The sequence below is a fragment of the Salmo trutta genome, chromosome 4 (genome assembly GCF_901001165.1).
Source record: "Salmo trutta chromosome 4, fSalTru1.1, whole genome shotgun sequence".
NCBI lineage: Eukaryota > Metazoa > Chordata > Actinopteri > Salmoniformes > Salmonidae > Salmo > Salmo trutta.
In genome coordinates, this window is record NC_042960.1 from 6374613 (window position 1) to 6396330 (window position 21718).

Consider the following 21718-nt stretch of genomic DNA (forward strand, 5'->3'; position numbering starts at 1 on the left):
TTGATACACACTGCAGCACAACTGATGAGCTGGAATTGATTCAGGTCATTTCCAAGAATTCAGGAAATAAATTCAGGAATTAAATTGCGCGTGGAATGAGATGGAGAAAACAATACTCTGCTTGATGGTAAATGGAACATTGGATATATAAATTGTTATTGAACTTCCATACATGCAAATTTGAAATATTACTGTGCTAATACATATTCACAATCTCTCTTTTTCCCACCCCTCTGTCTCTCTGTCTGTCTCTCTCTCTCTCTTTTTCCCACCCCTCTCTGTCTCTCTCTCTCTCTCTGTCTCTCTCGGTCTCTCTGTCTCTCTCTCGGTCTCTCTCTCGGTGTCTCTCTCTCTCTCTGTCTCTTTCTGTCTCTCTCTCTCTCTATGTCTCTCTCTCTCTCTCTCTGTCTCTTTCTGTCTCTCTCTCTCTATGTCTCTCTCTCTCTCTCTCTCTGTCTCTTTCTGTCTCTCTCTCTCTCTATGTCTCTCTCTCTCGTGACAGTGGAGAGGAGTACTCTGACAGCCTGGACAGTCACCCAGCCAAGGTGAGTCCATTTGGAGAAGTCTTATCTATTCTTCCATTCACTATAACCTCCATTCAATCGACTAACAAGTCTTTACGCATAATGTGGAATTGAAGTAGTTCATTGAATTGTTAATTGAATTGTTGATTTCATTTCTGAAGAGTTTGTTTGTAATCGGTGAGTCAGTCAGGATGTTGTTAACCTGGGTTTGGCCTGGTCATGTCTAGCCTATATTACGCAGTGCAGTGGCTACTCTGTGCTCTACCTGGCTTTAGGCTCTGCCTCCTCTGTTCTTCCTTCCTCCTCCACCCAATGAAATCAATAGTCCAGGTTTTTCTGTACTTGTTTTTGTCCATTGTCAACTCCTTCACTGTAATACCTGGCAGCTATTCACCAAAGGGATGTTCTGTAGGCTCTTCTATCTGTCAAATCAGATCCCTCAGTCAGCCACTCCACATGCCCCTCCGCCCGCTCTGCCCATCAGCTCCGCCCGCCCTGCCCATCAGCTCCGCCCAGCCTCATCGCCATGACAGTGGATCCACGTGCGCTGTGTCACAAATCAAAGGTCTTCCGGAAGGCTCCATGTGATCAAACCAGCCCGTGATTAAACCGTACCGGTGCTCCGGGGGGGAGGGCTTTGATGTGACTACAAACGCTCTCAGGCGGTGTCACACACACACCGTGGGGCACAGGGGCAAGGGGGTGAGTGAGCGCGGGGGTGTTTCATCAGGCACCTGTCAAGAGAGTTGTGGCGGTGTAGAGTTGCGTTCGAGTCGACGTGTGTTGTATTAAACACGTTGCGCCGCATTATGGCTCGGTGTGATTTGTCGCGTTAAATGCCACATGCTGTGATTCCTGTGTGACACGACGTGGACGTCAACCTGTTGTGCTGCATTAAACGGCAGGGTTTAAGAGTTTCAAAACATTTTGGTTTGTCTTTTTCCAGTCACACAGGTATGCAGCCGCCTCAGAACAGCCAGCGGAAGAATTCTCCAGAACGCAGCCTGATGTTCCGAACCAAGGTAGCAACAACACGTTTTCATGTTTCACTCAGATTTTCACAAAACTTTATCAACTATTTAGGGGGGGGGACACCAAAACACACACACTATCGGAAGCAACACCTGATACAAAACAAGATTCTGGTCTCTACACTGTTGTATCGGTTATATATGGAATGGCTTAGTCAGTCTGATGATAGAGTATCACACACACACACACACGTTTGATAACTCTCAGCAGCAGAAATCTAAATGGGGATTGTAAGTGTGTTCGCCGCTCTCTTGTACTTGAACACTCTGAGGAACGCACTGTGTTCTCCTCTTGTTAGGATATAAACAGAGGGAGCCGGGGGAGGAAGGAGGGAAGAGACGGAGTGAGAGAAAGAGGAGGAAGGCCCAGAGGTGCGGCTGCTGCGCCCCCGCCTCTCTGCGCGGACGCGTTCTGGCGCTCCAGCGCCACCTCGCCGTTCTACAGACCGCCCGGCGTGATGCCCAACGCTCCTCCCAGGAGCTGCGAGACGCCAACGAGAAGATCACATCGCAGCTCACCCAGAGACTGAACGTCAGCAAGCAGTTATCACAGGTACCACAGATCAGAAGAGGGGAGAACAGGCACAGAAAGAGTGGAACAAACAGAAGAGAAGGAGGTGTAGGGAAAAATAAGCAGGGGGGTTGGTACAGTAACTGGGAACAAGGAAGTTGTTATTTTTCTTTCCTCTTTTGTTTCTTCCTGTCTTTTCTTTTGTCTTTCGGTGTGTTTCTGGGGGCCCTATCCCTGGCTGCAGTGGGAGCAGCTCCTTTGCCCTTATCATGCTTAATAAGTGTGTGTCTGACAGGCCTGCCCTCGCCTGAGGAGGTCAGCACCACAGAGGAGCAGAGGAAGAGCCACAGAGCACTGAAAACACTGCTGCAGTCTCCTGCAATACTATACTATACCCTACTGACTACTATACTATATCCTACTGACTACTATACTATTCTATACTATTCTACTATACTATTCTACTATTCTATACCCTACTGACTACTATACCCTACTGACTACTATACCCTACTGACTACTATACCCAATTGACTACTATACTATATCCTACTGACTACTATACTATTCTATACCCTACTGACTACTATACTATAGCTTACTGACTACTATACTATACCCTACTGACTACTATACTGTTCTATACCCTACTGACTACTATACCCTACTGACTACTATACTATACCCTACTGACTACTATACTGTTCTATACCCTACTGACTACTATACTATACCCTACTGACTACTATACCCTACTGACTACTATACCCAATTGACTACTATACTAGCCTACTGACTACTATACCCTATTGACTACTATACTATACCCTACTGACCACAATACTATACCCTACTGACTACTATACCCATCTATACCCTACTGACTACTATACTATACCCTACTGACTACTATACCCATCTATACCCTACTGACTACTATACCCTACTGACTACTACACTATACCCTACTGACTACTATACTATACCCTGCCGACTACTATACCCTACTGACTACTATACCCAATTGACTACTATACTATAGCCTACTGACTACTATACCCTATTGACTACTATACTATACCCTATTGACTACTATACGCTACTGACTACTATACCCATCTATACCCTACTGACTACTATACTATACCCTACTGACTACTACACTATACCCGACTGACTACTATACTATACCTTGCCAACAACTATACCCTACTGATTACTATTATACCCTACTAACTACCATACTATGCCCTACTGACTACTATACACTACTGACTACTATACTATACCCTACTGACTACTACACTATACTCTACTGACTACTATACTATTCTACACTCTACTGAATACTATACCCTATTGACTACTATACTATACGCTACTGACTACTATACCCATCTATACCCTACTGACTACTATACTATACCCTACTGACTACTACACTATACCCTACTGACTACTATACTATACCCTGCCAACTACTATACCCTACTGACTACTATACTATACCCTACTAACTACTATACTATGCCCTACTGACTACTATACACTACTGACTACTATACTATACCCTACTGACTACTACACTATACTCTACTGACTACTATACTATTCTACACCCTACTGAATACTATACTATGCCCTACTGACTACTTTACTGTAACCTACTGACTACTATACTATTCTATACCCAACTGACCACTATACCCTACTGACTACTATACCCCTTCTGACGACTATACTATACTATACCCTACTGACTACTATACTATACCCTACTGACTACTTTACTATAACCTACTGACTATTATACTATACGCTACTGACTACTATACTATTCTATACCCTACTGACTACTATACCCCTACTGACTACTATACTATACCCTGCTGACTACTATACTATAATCTACTATACCCCACTGACTGCTATATTATACTATACTATACCCTACTGACTACTATACTATACCCTACGGACTGCTATACTATACTATAACCTTCTGACTGCTATACTATAACCTACTGACTACTATACTGTACCCTACGGACTGCTATAATATACCCCACTGACTATTATACTATAATGTACTATACCCTACTGACTGCAATGTTATACTATACGATACCCTGGGGACTGCTATACTATACTATACCCTATTGACTTCTATACTATAATGTACTATACTGACTACTATATTATACTATAACCTACTGACTGCTATAATGTACTACACTGACTACTATATTATTTTACTATACCCTACTGACTACTATATTATACTATAATGTACTATACTGACTACTATATTATTATACTATACCCTACTGACTACTATATTATACTTTAATGTACTGTACTGACTACTATATTTTGTTATACTATTATCTACTGTCTACTATATTATAATATACCCTACTGACTACTATATTATACTATAATGTACTGACTACTGTACTATACCCTACTGATTACTATATTATTATACTATAGCCTACTGACTACTATATTATTATACTATACCCTGCTGACTACTATATTATACTATAATGTACTGACTACTATATTATACTATAATGTACTGACTACTACAGTGGGGGAAAAAAGTATTTGATCCCCTGCTGATTTTGTACGTTTGCCCACTGACAAAGAAATTATCAGTCTATAATTTTAATGGTAGGTTTATTTGAACAGTGAGAGACAGAATAACATAAAAAACGCATGTCAAAAATGTTATAAATTGATTTGCATTTTAATGAGGGAAATAAGAATTTGACCCCCTCTCAATCAGAAAGATTTTTGGCTCCCAGGTGTCTGGGAGTGCTCCTAATCTCAGCTTGTTACCTGTATAAAAGACACCTGTCCACAGAAGCAATCAATCAATCAGATTCCAAACTCTCCACCATGGCCAAAACCAAAGAGCTCTCCAAGGATGTCAGGGACAAGATTGTTGACCTACACAAGGCTGGAATGGGCTACAAGACCATCGCCAAGCAGCTTGGTGAGAAGGTGACAACAGTTGGTGCGATTATTTGCAAATGGAAGAAACATAAAAGACACCTGTCCACAGAAGCAATCAATCAATCAGATTCCAAACTCTCCACCATGGCCAAGACCAAAGAGCTCTCCAAGGATGTCAGGGACAAGATTGTAGACCTACACAAGGCTGGAATGGGCTACAAGGCCATCGCCAAGCAGCTTGGTGAGAAGGTGACAACAGTTGGTGCGATTATTCGCAAATGGAAGAAACACAAAAGAACTGTCAATCTCCCTCGGCCTGGGGCTCCATGCAAGATCTCACCTCGTGGAGTTGCAATGATCATGAGAACGGTGAGGAATCAGCCCAGAACTACACGGGAGGATCTTGTCAATGATCTCAAGGCAGCTGGGACCATAGTCACCAAGAAAACAATTGGTAACACACTACGCCGTGAAGGACTGAAATCCTGCAGTCCCCGCAAGGTCCCCCTGCTCAAGAAAGCACATATACATGCCCGTCTGAAGTTTGCCAATGAACATCTGAATGATTCAGAGGACAACTGGGTGAAAGTGTTGTGGTCAGATGAGACCAAAATGGAGCTCTTTGGCATCAACTCAACTCGCCGTGTTTGGAGGAGGAGGAATGCTGCCTATGACCCCAAGAACACCATCTCCACCATCAAACATGGAGGTGGAAACATTATGCTTTGGGGGTGTTTTTCTGCTAAGGGGACAGGACAACTTCACCGCATCAAAGGGACGATGGACGGGGCCATGTACCGTCAAATCTTGAGTGAGGACCTCCTTCCCTCAGGCAGGGCATTGAAAATGGGTCGTGGATGGGTATTCCAGCATGACAATGACCCAAAACACACGGCCAAGGCAAAAAAGGAGTGGCTCAAGAAGAAGCACATTAAGGTCCTGGAGTGACCTAGTCAGTCTCCAGACCTTAGTCCCATAGAAAATCTGTGGCGGGAGCTGAAGGTCCGAGTTGCCAAACGTCAGCCTCAAAACCTTAATGTCTTGGAGAAGATCTGCAAAGAGGACTGGGACAAAATCCCTCCTGAGATGTGTGCAAACCTGGTGGCCAACTACAAGAAACGTCTGACCTCTGTGATTGCCATGTACTAAGTCATGTTTTGCAGAGGGGTCAAATACTTATTTCCCTCATTAAAATGCAAATCAATTTATAACATTTTTGACATGCGTTTTTCTGGATTTTTTTGTTGTTATTCTGTTCAAATAAACCTACCATTAAAATTAAAGACTAATAATTTCTTTGTCAGTGGGCAAACTTACAAAATCAGCAGGGGATCAAATACTTTTTTCCCTCAGTGTATACTATACCCTTCTGACTACTATATTATACTGTAATGTACTGACTACTATACCCTACTGACTACTATATTATACTACACTGTACTGACTACTGTACTATACCCTACTGATCACTATATTATTATACTATACCCTACTGACTACTATATTATACTATAATGTACTGACTACTATACTATACCCTACTGACTACTATATTATACTATAATGTACTGACTACTATACTATACCCTACTGACTACTATATTATTCTGTAATGTACTGACTACTATACCCTACTGACTACTATATTATTATACTATACTGCACTGATTACTATATTATTATACTATACTGTACTGACTCAACCAACTAGTCTCTGAAACAGTGTCCTAGTGATATTTCTCAAACGGAATTCTTTGTTTGCTACATACAGTACTTCAGTCTGAGACTGCCATCGTTGATGTTGTTTGTGGGGACGTCAAAATGAAGGGTGTTGGATCATATCTAACCATTCAGAGTGTCAAAGCAAATGATGCATTTTCTAAATGGCGCTTTACCCCCATGTGTTCTGGCTCTGGCCCAACCCATTGGTTTCTGGGACCAATCAGACAGTTTCAAATGGATTTTTGTTCTAAAACTCGTCGGGGAGGTACTCAAATACAGACTCATTGCGGAGAAGAAACTAACATCCGTGGCGCGGTGTAGAGTTTGTGTAGCCAGGCAAATTCTTCTATGACCTGACCTCCTCTTTCGCTCTCTCACGGCCTCATACACATAGACACACGTACTCTCTCTCACACACACACCAGGCCGTATGGTAGTTAGTGGGACTGGCAGGAGGCCCCTGTTGGGCAGGAGCAGGCAGAGCCCCGACCAGCCCCAACCCACTGGAGGCCTGATTAGGAGTGTGTGTGATACACACAGGTCAAAGAGCGCAGGATCCCCGCTGCTCTGGAAGTGGCCTCCGGGTTCCGGCCCCTACTTTGCTATCGTAGAATAGAACAGCCAGGGCCCCGAGGAGACCCCAGACACTGGCTCTGCGGCATTAATGACACACACATACAAATGCACACACACACACACACACACACACACACACACACACACACACACACACACACACACACACACACACACACACACACACACACACACACACACACACACACACACACACACTTACACACATGTACAAACACCTAGAAACAGAGATATAGACACACACACACACTTTTCTCCGCTTGGGCTGACCAGAAAGAAACAGCAATAGCTGTCTTTTACTCCTGCAGTATTAATGCCACTGCAGCAGAAGTTGTCCAAGACTCTGAGCTCTCAGCTAGAAAACAGGGATCATTCCCCCTATAAAGGGCACAAGGTCCTGTGCTGTTGGCTGGTATCCGGCTGGCCACTGCCTGCCTGCTAGCTCTCTGACTCAGAGTCCAAAACTCTGGCTCTAATTGGTTTAGCCCGGCGCCTTGGGGGCTGTCATGTGAAAAGGTATGATGACAGTGTCAGAGACTGAGAAGTAGAGCTACCTCGTTTGTTTGGCTCCTTAGTGGTGTCCTGTAGTTTCCTGTTACTTCAGTGAGAAGTTGTGTGTTATTGAAATGTGAATCAGGCTGTGTGTGTCTGTGTCTGAGAGCGAGAGAGGGGGAGAGGTAGGGAGCGAGAGGGGGAGGTAAAGAGACAAAGTGAGAGAAGTGGCGTACCCTTTCAGCCTAAGTGGAACATGTGTCTCTACAGCACAGTGACACTTTCATCAGTCAATCACACCACACCAGCCACCTCATCCCCACAGACCTCTCTGTCAGGAACGAGACTGCAATAGCTGTCAGAGACACACACACACACACACAGAGAGACACACACTCACAGATACACACACACACACACACACACGGCAGAGTGCTTTGTTAGGTATTTCCACCCTGTTCCCTCTTCATAATTGCCGTCAGTCTGTAAAACGTGACCCTCTTAATGGTGCTCTCTGTTCCTTGACTTCTGTCTTTGTACTTTCTATTCAACAAGGTGGGAAGGAAAGGCATGAGAAAGAGAGAGTCTGTTAGGAAAATGAAGGATAATTAGGCTACTGGGGGGGGACGTTGTCCTCTAACACTCTTTTCTTCTCCCTCTCTTTCCTCTCGTTTGAGGAACGAGGGAAGCGACAGAAGCTTAGAGGAACCGCCTCTGGGTGACAGGTGAGATGTACTACGGTAATTTCCAAAAATGTTCCTCCCGCAGTAAAGAAACGTCGGTCACGCATATTAACCGAACAGGGGATCATTTGGGTCTGGAATCAGGTACCTCGCACCCCTCCCAAACCTCCCCCTCTACCTCGTTCTACGATTGAACGTCTCTTCGACACGAACCCAACCCCGTAATCTCCAGGTGTGGATCGGCAGCGCTCCCATCCTGCCCGTAAGAGGCTGGGATTACCACAGGATTAGAGGGGTTAAACAGACACGGCTGACAGGGAGAAGAGGGGGTTTTCTGGGTCTAGGCTTCTTATGCCCAGGCACATGACAGAGCCTGGCACTTAAATCCAGGTGATGGACACTATAAAGGTACAACATAATAAAGATGGGTCCACTGCTGCCTTCAGTTGTCTTTCCAGGAATCTATGGTTCATCTAAAGTCTAGAATTGAAGGTCATGGCTGTTGGTCCTTGAGTTCTATGATGTTAGTATGAGTATCTCTCGTCTAGAACACTAGGTAAGTACTGTGTCGTCACTCTGCCGTGGCTTGAGGTTTCTCTGGTGTTATTCTAGAAGGATGATACTGGTGTTGTCTCAAGTCCATTTTCAAGGTGTTGTACGTATGTCTGGGTCTAGGTCATGTTAGGCTAGCGTTCGCTTGTTGTGGTTGAGGAACTGAGCCAGGCCAAAAGGAGGGAGTGTACTGTACAACTGTGTGTCTCTGTGACTATGTGGTTCCTTTGCTATTTTCGGAGCCACCGGCCTCATTATTTATCCTGCTAATGATTCGGTATCACTTGGAATGGCACCAGCGAGACCGCTACCCTAGAGAGAAAGAGAGGCGAGAGAGGGGGGGAGAGAGGAACCGAAATAGAGAGAGCGGGAGGGGAGAGAGTGCAAGAGTGGTAGAGGGAGAGAGAGCGGGAAAAGAGAGAGAGGAACAGAAATAGACGGAACGGGAGGGAGAGGAGAAAGAGCAAGAGAGGGAGAGTAGTGAGCGAGAGTGGGGGAGAGAGGAAGAGCGAGAAAGAGAGAGGGGGGTGAGAGATAAAGAGAGAGAGAGAGACTTCAGCTGGGCAGCCTAATGGTCCCACCATGCATCAGTGTCAGTGTCATCTCTCACCAGACCCAGGGCTGAAAATGGCCCCTCTGAAATCAAAGCCTGTCTTACGGGAAGTGTCATCAATGCCACTCTTAACACACCCATACACACACACATGACCCAGCAGCAGAAGCAGCCCCCCTCTCTCTGTCTCTCTCAGTGGGGATATGGCCTGTGAGCCTTCAAAGAGGAGGAAACCTAAAACAAGAGGGATTCTACTAAGAGGTGTCAGCAGGCAACCAGATATCAATAACCTCCATGTATGCAGAGCAGAGAGGCCACCCCTGGGACTACTGTGGTTTCCAGGATGGTTGGGAGGGTGTGGGGGGGTTGGGAGGGTGTGGGGGGTTGAGAGGGTGTGTGTACCACACATATCACCTTCTCCTTATTTGCGCTACAAAGTGAGCATTATGTTTGATATGATACCAGATCGTATTATTGTGGCAATGATAAATTTGACAACAGAAAAGCATTGAGTACATTGAGGTTGACAATATGCATGCGGTTTAAACCGTTTAGCCCCAAAGCAAATGTTTACCATGTCTGATACGCTGGTACAGTAGGGTAGATGATTACCTAGCAGTATTATCCTACAATTCCTCCCTCGCTCTTACTAACACTCTCTCTCTCTCTCTCTCTCTCTCTCTCTCTCTCTCTCTCTCTCTCTCTCTCTCTCTTTCTCTCACACTCTCACACTCATACACACTTTCTCGCTCCGCTTCTAAACCAAACCCAGCTCAACTCCCTCCGTCCCATGGTGCACTCTGATTCTACTGGATGGCTCTATTACGCCTGCCAATCAGGGTTAGAGAATTAGGGCCCTTCGGCCGGCCGCGCGTCAGAATCATCCTCGTCTTCATTAAGATAGAAACAGGATTTAATCACAGTTACCAGTCAGTACGTTACGCTGTAGAAGAATAAACAGTAACTTTCAAAAGACTTTCAGTTTGTCCATCATAAGGGTCTGGTTTCCTGGACATAGATTAAACCTAATCCTGGATTTAAAAGCATGTTCAATGATTCTCCATTGAGAGTGATTTTTTTTATCCACCAACGGGTTCACCCTGTGTTCACTTGTTTCACTGCTTCATCTGTACATGCCTAGTGTAGTGTACTTGTTTGTAGACACAAAGCATCTCAGAGTAGGAGTGCTGATCTAGGATCTGTCCATACAATATTATCTAGGACGTTGTAAAAGGCTAAACTGATCCTGGGTCAGCACTCCTACTCTGACTCTTTCTGGATCTGTGTTCTGATTTTAACTGAGGACTTGGCTGGTGCTCTGTTAGATTGTTCCTCTCAGGGTGTCCAATCCTCATGTATCAGGTCTGGTCCAGCTTTCTCGCCACCTCTCACTGGATACACAGACAGAATAACAACAGAAGTCATGGTCAAACTTGTATTTTTACATGATGCCACTACAGCAGTAGCAGGTATACTTTCAGACTCTCTCGTTATCCTTTCAGTCTCGTTATCCTTTCAGTCTCGTTATCCTTTCAGTCACATTTTCTTTAAGTCTTTTCTCAATCTATGAGTGCTGCTCTGACAACCTAGTGTACGTTCTGACCAGCTTTAGTTTTTCAATCACAAAACAACTATTTTTGTCTTCCTATTTTCATCTTTATATGTATGTTGCAGGTCCAGGAATTCTAGTTTACATGACTTTTCCCTTCACTTTTTTCATACTACAGGTCCAGGTATCTAACCTTATATCCTGCAGTACTTTCTGACTACCTCTCTCTCTCTCTCTGCTCCCGGTGTGTTTAATGGTGTTCCCAGAAGCTGACCTCTGACCTGGCGGGTGTAGAGCAGCAGAAGAAGGTGCTGGAGATGGAGCTGGAGCAGTGGAGGCAGATCCACAGGACCAACACCCCCCAGCAGCTCCCCTCTACCGCCCCCCAGCCCCTGGAGACCCCCAGCCCTGCTGTCCTCAAAGCCCTGGAGGCAGAGGTCAAACAGCTCCACACTAAACTGAAGGTTAGTGGTCAGACGATAGAGGAAGCAGGAGTTCACTGCAATAGATATACAGTATTTATTTGTATCATTCCACCTTTATTCATACAGTTGAGTCAATTAACAACTAATGGTGGCCTGTCAAGAAGAGAGCACAGCAGCAATATAATTTATGTTTATTTATTTATTTGACAGAGACAATGCACACATTGCTGTAAATGTGCCAGATTTAGCCAGCTGACATATGATAAAAATGTCCACAGAGCATTTTTTTTTTTTACAGATGATTTATACATCACATCTTTTCAAAATCGTATTAGATTTACCAATGACAATTACCCAGTGGTTTCCTATTATTTGATATGCCAGGGAACACCTGTCAGTGAGGTGAGAAATGGGAAATAACAGCGTGGATGTGAGGATGTGTCCTCTGAGTGGCTGAACCCTCCGAGGTGTCAGTACGATGCCGTTATCAGCCCTTCATTAGCTCACTCATCAGTGTCATCCGCCATATTGCTACTGTCGTTACCAAAGGCTGACGAGTCAGCTGAGGTGATGGTGGAGTGTGAGGAGGGGGAGCAGAGAGAACAGTGTGTTGGGGGGAGGGTGTGTGTGTGTGTGTGATCCTACGAGTTTCCGCTGGAGACCAGAGCTCCTTTAAACCAAAAGGAAGATGCACACACAAATATCCATCATTCTCATGATCACAAGCACACCTGTAGTCACGGGCCACAAGGGTTGTGTGTGTGTGTGTGTGTGTGTGTGTGTGTGTGTGTGTGTGTGTGTGTGTGTGTGTGTGTGTGTGTGTGTGTGTGTGTGTGTGTGTGTGAGACGTGCACCAGAGAGACTTTGACACAACGTTGTCCTCTCTCTCTTTGATCCTGCAGTAGAGGCATACTGATACCTAGAACCAGAAACACACAGAACATACACAACAAATATATATTTGTAGCTTTTTTACTTGACAGGGTTCTCCTTTCCCATCATTCCTCTACATATAAGCTATGATGTCATACCAATTCACTTCTATTCTATTTGAATTTAATTGAATTGAAAGAATTTACAGAAATGTATTTATACACCACATATTCTCACATGACAAAGACAGACAAGAGGTTTAAAAATGGATCCGTACACAATCACAATCTCCTCCTACTTCTCCTCAACTGTGTAAATGTATTATACATCTCTTTCTGTCACTTCCTGTCATCCTAGTGTCTGCACTTCTAATGAGAACACATGCTGCTACATCTGACCTGTCACCGCTAGTGTCACAACACCCCTGTCTCTGTGGCGCACACGCTCACACACTCTGTCTCTCTGTCTCCCATTCTCAGAGCTCCAAGGCGGAGGTGACGAGGCACACGTCGGCTAACAAAGCCCTGCGAGCCCAGCTGCTGGAGAGAGAGGAGAAGCTCAGAGAACTACAGGAGAAGTCAGTACAGAGACCTGCGCTCTCTCTCTCGCTTTCTCTCTCTCTCTCTCTCTCTCTCTCTCTCTCCCTCTGTTTCTCTCTCATTCTCTATCCGTCTGTCTCTCTTTGTTTCTCTCTCTCTATCTCTCTCACTCTTTCTTTCTCACTTTGTTTCTCTCTCTGTTTCTCTCTCTTTCTCTCATTCTCTGTCTGTCTGTCTCTCTTTCTCGCTCCATTTCTCTCTTGCTCATTCTTCCTCCTCTCTGTCTCATCTGCAGTGTTTGATTCCACCGTGTGGCAGCTCTCTGACTGCTGCCCTGCTCTCCAGCTCAGCTCTGAATAGTCTCTGGGGGGTTTTCTGTTTGTGTGTTGGTGCATTTGTGTGTGATTTTATTTTTCTGTGTGTGTGTTAATACCATGTATGTTGTGTGTGTGCCCTGTCGTTCATTGTGTGTTGAGATAAGATGGAGGGTTTTGATCAAAGAGAAGGTTATTGATCCAGTGTGTGTGCCGCAGGAAGGATCAACTCTGCTCCTCGTGACACAAAAACCCACACAACACCACAGTGGCCCCCGGGCCCTCTGTTAATGACTTACATAGTTGAAAGAAGTGAAACTACCAAGCTGTGATCGATGAGCATGTAACATGTTAAGAGGTCTCAGCAATTATCAACTTATCAAACTTTACATTTGTCTTCTCAAACAAAGGCAGAATGGACTGACTTGTTAGTTTATTTCTCTCTCTCTCTTTTTCTCCCTCTCTCTCTCTCTCTGTCTGTCTCTCTCTCTCTCGCTCTCTCTTTTTCTCTCTCTTTTTCTCTCTCTCTCTCTCTCTCTCTCGGCCCAATATGATACTGTAGTCCCCTTTTTTCCTTTCATCTTCTATAATACATCCAACATGTGTGTTCAGTGTGTACAGCGATCACAGTGGCGTTGTGTGTGTGACCAAAGCGCGGGCAGATCACAGCCGAGACAGAGCGAAGATCCCTCAGCCAGTTTCCGCGACAACGTCCCTCATATCCATTGGTCCCTTCTTCTTCTTCTATCGCCATGGCGCTACCCTAGCACCTCGCCACATCCTCGACGGGGTGTGCTTCTCTCAGAATGAAAGACATGTCTCTACCAGACGTCTCTGAAATATACATCTCAGTACACACCAAGGGGCCAGGCAGGCTGCTCCTCGGCAACAAAAAAAAGTGAATTTCAAAGTAAGAGCGCATGTCCTCAGTCAATATCTGTCATCCAGGCCCCTGCTTTATTTATGAACCTACTTCTTTCATCTCCAGCGATCCTGTTGTCTGTCTGTCTAGCAGAGACACATCTATGTTTCGACTTCTCCTTTGTTTTTTAACACATACTGCTGTCTGTCGAACACTTTAAAGTGTGATTATCACAGACGCATGTTTGACGAGTGATAAAGTGGAAAAACAGGAGATAAAAGAAACTAGCAGTGGGGTGAAAATGTTAGTGATCAGGATATAGGCTCCGAGTCGAGTCTCTCGACTGACACTTCATAAATACAGATCACTCTCTCTCTTTCTCTTGCAGAAGAATAACTACTACTATAGTAGCTATCCCCCATTCTTTTTCATCCTCTGTTCATCTAAAATACATGTTCCTGATGTAATTAGCATTATTAGTGTTGGGGATGAACAGAGGGAGCTGTGTGATGTGGCTGGGCTTCTCTCTAACGCTGCTGCTCTTAAAGTCAACAGAGACAGACATCCTAAAGGTTCAATATGGCTTTTCTCATTAATGGTTCAATCCATTGGGGTAACCAGGGACCCTATGCAGCAGGTCCCCCCGGCCAGACTCTCCTCTCTTCTCTCTCATTTAATTTAATGTCACTCCAATAAGACAAGCTCTCATTTATTTGGCCCAGTCTTGCCCCCAGGCTAATGGCTCTATCGAGGGAGACAGGGACATTTACTTACACAAAAATATAAAAGGCACTTGCCCCTGGGTTGCGTCATCTGTTTATTTAGAATCGAAGCCTAGTCCGTAATATGCGCAGGCCGAGAGAAACAACAAAACATATTTTGCAATGTAAACCTGATTAATTAAAAGGAAACACATCTGATCTTTAATTATATCATTCCATTTGTTCTTCCGATTCCCCCCCAGCGGGACCCCAGAAGGCCATGAAGTCGGTAATATTTGCCTTTATGTGAAGAAAAAAACGGAGCAAAACATGTAAACAGAATAAACAACACGCTAAGCCGTTTAACTGAAAGAGTCTCTTAAGATGAGGCTCTAAAGAGTTACGGGAATATTAAGCGTGTCGGGGAGAGGTTTGGAAATGTGAAGTGACACGTCGTACATTTTAGACACACACACAGCCAAGCCGTTTCAACAGCGGGCCCCCAGTGTCTCTCTATCTAGTTACTGTCAGAATAGTCAACTAGTCAAGTAAACAAACTCTTTTGGAGATGATTCCCCTCTGGATCGTTATCTACAGAACCACGTCCCCCTCCCCAGTCGCCCCCTCCCCAGTCGAATGGGTTTTCATGTGGCGAGGACAGTAGTGGAACATTTCATCAAGAACTGTGTCTCTTTTCATGCTATTTGGATGTGTTGAATTGCATCTATGTTAGTGTAGATCAGACTGTTACTGCAGTCTGGATGTTAGTGTGTCTCAGAAGGTCATTTGTCAGAAATGTTCCACAACTGATGTTGCACAACATGCATAGACATTCCCCACTAGTCTAGGAATCAGGAATGTATGCCGTCTACAAATGGGATATTATACAGCCATTCCTATTTTCTGCAGCATCCCCTATCAGCATGGGATTGTCAATATATTTAGTTGTCATAATGAGAAGTGATGGAAGGGGAGTGTGGGGACACGGTGTGTGTGTGTGTGTCTGGTTCTGCGTGTGTTTGCATCTTTGCGTGCGTGTTAATGACGTGTGTGTGTGTGTGTGTGTGTGTGTGTGTGTGTGTGTGTGTGTGTGTGTGTGTGTGTGTGTGTGTGTGTGTGTGTCATTCCCAGGGTGATCCACACAGAGAGAGACGTGCACATGAAGAGGCAGCTGGTGGAGGATGTGAAGACCAGGATGAAGTTCCTCCTGGAGACTGAGAGGACACACAGAGGACTGGTGGAGGAGCTGGAGAAGAAAGTAGGCCTCAGTTAAATCTCACACCACATGGTTTAATCACACACAACAATGATTTAGCATAATCAGATGGCATAAAATGCATTTCACTGGCACGTTTACAGTCCCGCCAGACTTTATGGTTTTCCTGTAGTCACAACATTTCAGATGGCACGTTTTCATCACATGACGTCATCTGCTGGCAAATTTAACAATGAATCGGTTATGCATGTACTATATGTCTTGAAAACACCACTAACCGACATATACACCTAGCCTTGATTTAATTTAGACAGTACTGTAGCATGGGCTAAAGAAAAACACATTCAAACATCTTTGTTATTTTTAAGGTCATCTGAAGTTCTTCCTCCTCTCTCCCTCTGTGTGTGTGACGTCCAGGTGAAGACCTTGACAGAGGAGGCCACTAACAGGAAGGCCTTTACAGACTCTCTGAAGAGGAGGCTGAGCGTAGCCACTAAAGAGAAGAGTCAGTATGAGACGACCTGTCAGGATCTCAAGGAGGGCCTGGACAAGAAGGTAGCAGCACTAACAGTTCAGGCTCACCATTCTAGTAGTGTGTGTGACGTCCAGGTAGACAGCAGTGGTAATATTGCTGTTGCTTACACATAGACTGGGATCGTTCTATTTTGACTTGGTAAAAAAATAACAGCATTATGCTATTTGATAAGGTGGATTTTATACAATTTTCCTTCCCATCGACAAGCTGGGAGAAGTACACTAACAGAGGTGGAGATTGACTCCACAACGCCTTCTTATAGCGTCCTTTCCAAACCCATGTATTATGATATAATCTCCCTGGGTTGTCATGTATAGGAACAGCGTGAATGGAAATCTGATATCATTCTCTCTCCCTCCTTGTAGGAGCAGTGTGTGGAGGCCCTGCAGGCCCGTGTGAGGGCCAGTGAGCGGGCCCAGGCTGAGCTGGAGCAGACAGCCTCCCGTCAGATGGAGGGTCTGGCCCAGCAGAGCACCGTGGCCCTGGAGGCCCTGCACAGACGACTGGGCCTGGCCCACACACAGCTGGAGCAGCTACAAGCCTTCACTAAGGTACTAGACTGGGGACAGGGCACGGGTTAGAGGGCAGAGGTCAAATGTACTGGGGGCAGACACAGCACAGCACAGGGGTCGGTGGTCACTGTCGAAGACATGGATATACCAGGGTCGTGTTCAGTCGGGCACACCGTAGATTTAAAATAAAAATAACCAGCTCCCTCTGCGTTTCAGTCAGTTTTCTTCCGTTTGGTGCCTAATGAACATGACCCAGTTTGACAATCCCGGTCTGAGATTAGCCTAGTGCATCCTAATATAACCGTATTAGGGTTGTGATATGACAATCAGACGAGGGACTGCTAATTAGCCTTGCTGCCATGGCATGTTCTCTTCACACAAAGACCTAATAACTATTGTAATATGACGTCTCTTATTCTAAATTCATTAACATAATTGCCTCTGAATCAGTCTTTAATCCGACCATCAAATTGAGTCATGACATTGGGTGATGTGAGGGCTGAGTGCTTAGTCTGTGCCAGTGGAGGGCATAATGGGGGGTAAAGGCCCTGCTAGTGTGTGTCTGCCCAGTGGGATTGGAGGCCAGGTCTGGCCTGGTCCCAGTTCTAATCCAACTGCCTTTCTAGTGGTGTGTCTGCCAGAGCCTGATAAAGAACCTGTCAATCACACCGTCGCCGTGACACCTGCCCATCAGCTCTGACTGCAGTGTTGAGGGGGAGGGTTGAGAGAGACTGCGATGGTATCCCCTCCCTCAGAACTAGTCCAGGAGACAACATGGATACCATTGTGGTCATCACCAGCTCTTTGTTCTCCCTCAAGACATTTGTTTCACTGGTCAAAATAAACTGAGCAAACTGTTGTCAGGAAGTTTTTAATAATAGGTTGCCCATCTTTCTCTTTCTCTCTCTCCCTCCCTACCTTCCTTTCCTGCCCTCTTCTCTACCCCCACTCCCTCTTTTCTCCCCTAACAACATCATACTGTATCCTATCTTTACCACTGAGCCCTTTCCTTCCTTGTTCCCAGAACACTAGGGCTGAGTTGTCTGAATGTCTGGGCCACTGTTGTTGAGCATTCAAATCATTCCCATCATTCTATGTTTCCTGATAAGAACAGGAGGCCTTTTGATAGGCTGACCTGCTATCCAGAGGAGATTTACTGCTGTCATGTATTGATCAGTCGAGGGCTTCTGGGGCCTTCTTCTGTTGTGTACTCGGTTTGGTTGGACCCCGGGCTCCTCTACACCTCTCTACCAGCCTCAGGCCATGTTCCACCTCTGTTGATGTGCTAAACACTAAACAGTGGCCCTGGACTGGCTGCCTACACTCACCGGCTTAGGCTCAGACACAAAGCTGGACACCAGATTTGGGTTCAAATACTATTTCAATTATTTCAAGTACTTTCACATACTTTAGAAGTAAGTATTCAGCAATGTTTGATTTGAAAATACAAGTAGTTGAATATTGGAATGTATTTGGAAACATACTTGGAAAGTATTGGTACTGGACACAGTTAAACAGAACAGTAATAGTCTATATCAGTATATATCTATGAAGGTGCCATGTTCACACTAGAGATGTCTGAATTCACTCAACCACATATTGTGGTCTACTCTCCTTTACAATCCATGTCTGTGTGTTTTCAAATGGCCATTTTCTCAGTCAGTCCTTCCAGACAGTTGTTGTGAGAGTGTGGTCTTGTGAGAGTGATCTAAACGAATGGGGGTAGTTATTAGAGAAGGACAGTGTTTCCCTGCTCAGTTGATCTCCATCTCCATGTTGTAAGCCTCTGCTGTCTAAATTGGCCCTCTGGCTACGGTGATTGTGATACTAGGTTTGTCAGGGTAAGAGCTGTGTGCGACTGACTCGACCTGCACACACACACACACACACACACACACACACATACACACACACACACACACACACACACACACACACACACACACACACACAATAGTGTGAGATACAATTGGTCTCACTTGCATATATACACACTGCTTCTCTCTCTCTTTCTCTCTTTCATTCTTTCTCTCTCCCTCTCTCCCAGGGCTCAAAATGAGTGATGAATTCACCCCTTAATCTCTTTCCGGATTATTCCACACATTCAGGGTTTGGGTCAATTGATTGTAACCCTTGACTAGCGACAGTAAATATCTATTAGGGCTGTAAATAAAAGAAAAGGATCTCTGGCAGTTTCTTAATGAGCTGTGTATTCCTCCAGGACACAGAAGAAGTCTCGGGACGCTTAAGGAGACCAAACCCAGTTTGGTCTATCAGGAAAATGAAGATAGCTGTGGTATATCAGACCGTATACCACGGGTATGACAAAACATTTAATTTTTACTGCTCTAGTTACGTTGGTAACCAGTTTATAATATCAATAATGCACCTCAGGGTTTGTGGTATATGGCCAATATACCATGGCTAAGGGCTGTGTAAGAACAGCCCTTAGCCCTGGTACAGTTGAAGTCGGAAGTTTACATACACCTTAGCCAAATATATTTAAACTCAGTTTTTCACAATTCCTGACATTTAATCCTAGTTAAAATTCACTGTCTTAGGTCAGTTAGGATCTCCACTTTATTTTAAGAATGTGAAATGTCAGAATAATTGTAGAGAGAATGATTTATTTCAGCTTTTATTTCTTTCAGCACATTCCCAGTGGGTCAGAAGTTTACATACACTCAATTAGTATTTGGTAGCATTGCCTTTAAATTGTTTAACTTGGGTCAAACGTTTCAGGTAGCCTTCCACAAGCTTCCCAAAATAAGGTGGGTGAATTTTGGCCCATTCCTCCTGACAGAGCTGGTGTAACTGAGTCGGGTTTGTAGGCCTCCTTGCTCGCACACGCTTTTTTAGTTCTCCCCACAAATGTTCTATAGGATTGGAGGTCAGGGCTTTGTGAAGGCCACTCCAATACCTTGACTTTGCTGTCCTTAAGCCATTTTGCCACAACTTTGGAAGTATGCTTGGGGTCATTGTCCATTTGCGACCAAGCTTTAACTTCCTGACTGATGTCTTGAGATGTTGCTTCAATATATCCACATCATTTTCTTTCCTCATGATGCCATCTATTTTGTGAAGTGCACCAGTCCCTCCTGCAGCAAAGCACCCCCACAACATGATGCTGCCACCCCCGTGCTTCACGGTTGGGATGGTGTGCTTCGGCTTGCAAGCCTCCCTCTTTTGCCTCCAAACATAACGATGGTCATTATGGCCAAACAGTTCTATTTTTATTTAATCAGACCAGAGGACATTTCTCCAAAAAGTATGATCTTTGTCCCCATGTGCAGTTGCAAACCGCAGTCTGGCATTTATATGGCGGTTTTGGAGCAGTGGCTTCTTCCTTGCTGAGCGGCCTTTAAGGTTATGTCGATATAGGACCCATTTTACTGTGGATATAGATACTTTTGTATCTGTTTCCTCCAGCATCTTCACAAGGTCCTTTGCTGTTGTTCTGGGATTGATTTGCACTTCTCGCACCAAAGTACTTTCATCACTAGGAGACAGAACTCGTCTCCTTCCTGAGCGGTATGATAGCTGCGTGGTCCCATGGTGTTTATACTTGCGTACGATTGTTTGTACAGATGAACGTGGTACCTTCAGGCGTTTGGAAATTGCTCCCAAGGATGAACCAGACTTGTGGAGGTCTACAATGTTTTTTCTGAGGTCTTGGCTGATTTCTTTAGATTTTCCCATGATGTCAAGCAAAGAGGCACTGAGTTTGAAGGTAGGCCTTGAAATACATCCAAAGGTACACCTCTAATTGACTCAAATTATGTCAATTAGCCTATCAGAAGCTTCTAAAGCCATGACATAATTTTCTGGAATTTTCAACTTAGTGTATGTAAACTTCTGACCCACTGGAATTGTGATACAGTGAATTAGAAGTGAAATATTCTGTCTGTAAACAATTGTTGGAAAAATTACTTGTGTCATGCACAAAGTAGATGTCCTAACCGACTTGCCAAAACTATAGTTTGTTAAACAATAAATCTGTGGAGTGGTTGAAAAACGAGTTTTAATGACTCCAACTTCCGACTTCAACTGTATATTGGCCATTTAACACACCACCTCGTGGCCATATACCACACCAACCCGTGGCCATATACCACACCACCTCGTGGCCATTTACCACACCAACCCGTGGCCATATACCACACCACCTCGTGGCCATATACCACACCAACCCGTGGCCATTTACCACACCAACCCGTGGCCATATACCACACCAACCCGTGGCCATATACCACACCACCTCGTGGCCATATACCACACCAACCCGTGGCCATATACCACACCACCTCGTGGCCATATACCACACCACCTCGTGGCCATTTACCACACCAACCCGTGGCCATATACCACACCACCTCGTGGCCATATACCACACCACCTCGTGGCCATATACCACACCACCTCGTGGCCATATACCACACCCCCTCGTGGCCATATACCACACCCCCTCGTGGCCATATACCACACCACCTCGTGGCCATATACCACACCACCTCGTGGCCATTTACCACACCAACCCGTGGCCATATACCACACCACCTCGCGGCC

General features: G+C 44.9%; 1 protein-coding gene across 1 annotated transcript in view; it reads left to right on the forward strand.

The window, feature by feature from the left end:
- cntln (centlein, centrosomal protein) overlaps positions 1–21718 on the forward strand; it is a gene marked incomplete in the record, with an annotated part of 100135 nt that overhangs the window by 49799 nt on the left and 28618 nt on the right. The window contains 8 exon segments of the mRNA XM_029749605.1: positions 503–545; positions 1471–1546; positions 1855–2108; positions 11442–11639; positions 12953–13050; positions 16021–16147; positions 16523–16660; positions 17006–17191. Of these exon segments, the coding sequence (XP_029605465.1) occupies positions 503–545; positions 1471–1546; positions 1855–2108; positions 11442–11639; positions 12953–13050; positions 16021–16147; positions 16523–16660; positions 17006–17191 (1120 nt within the window).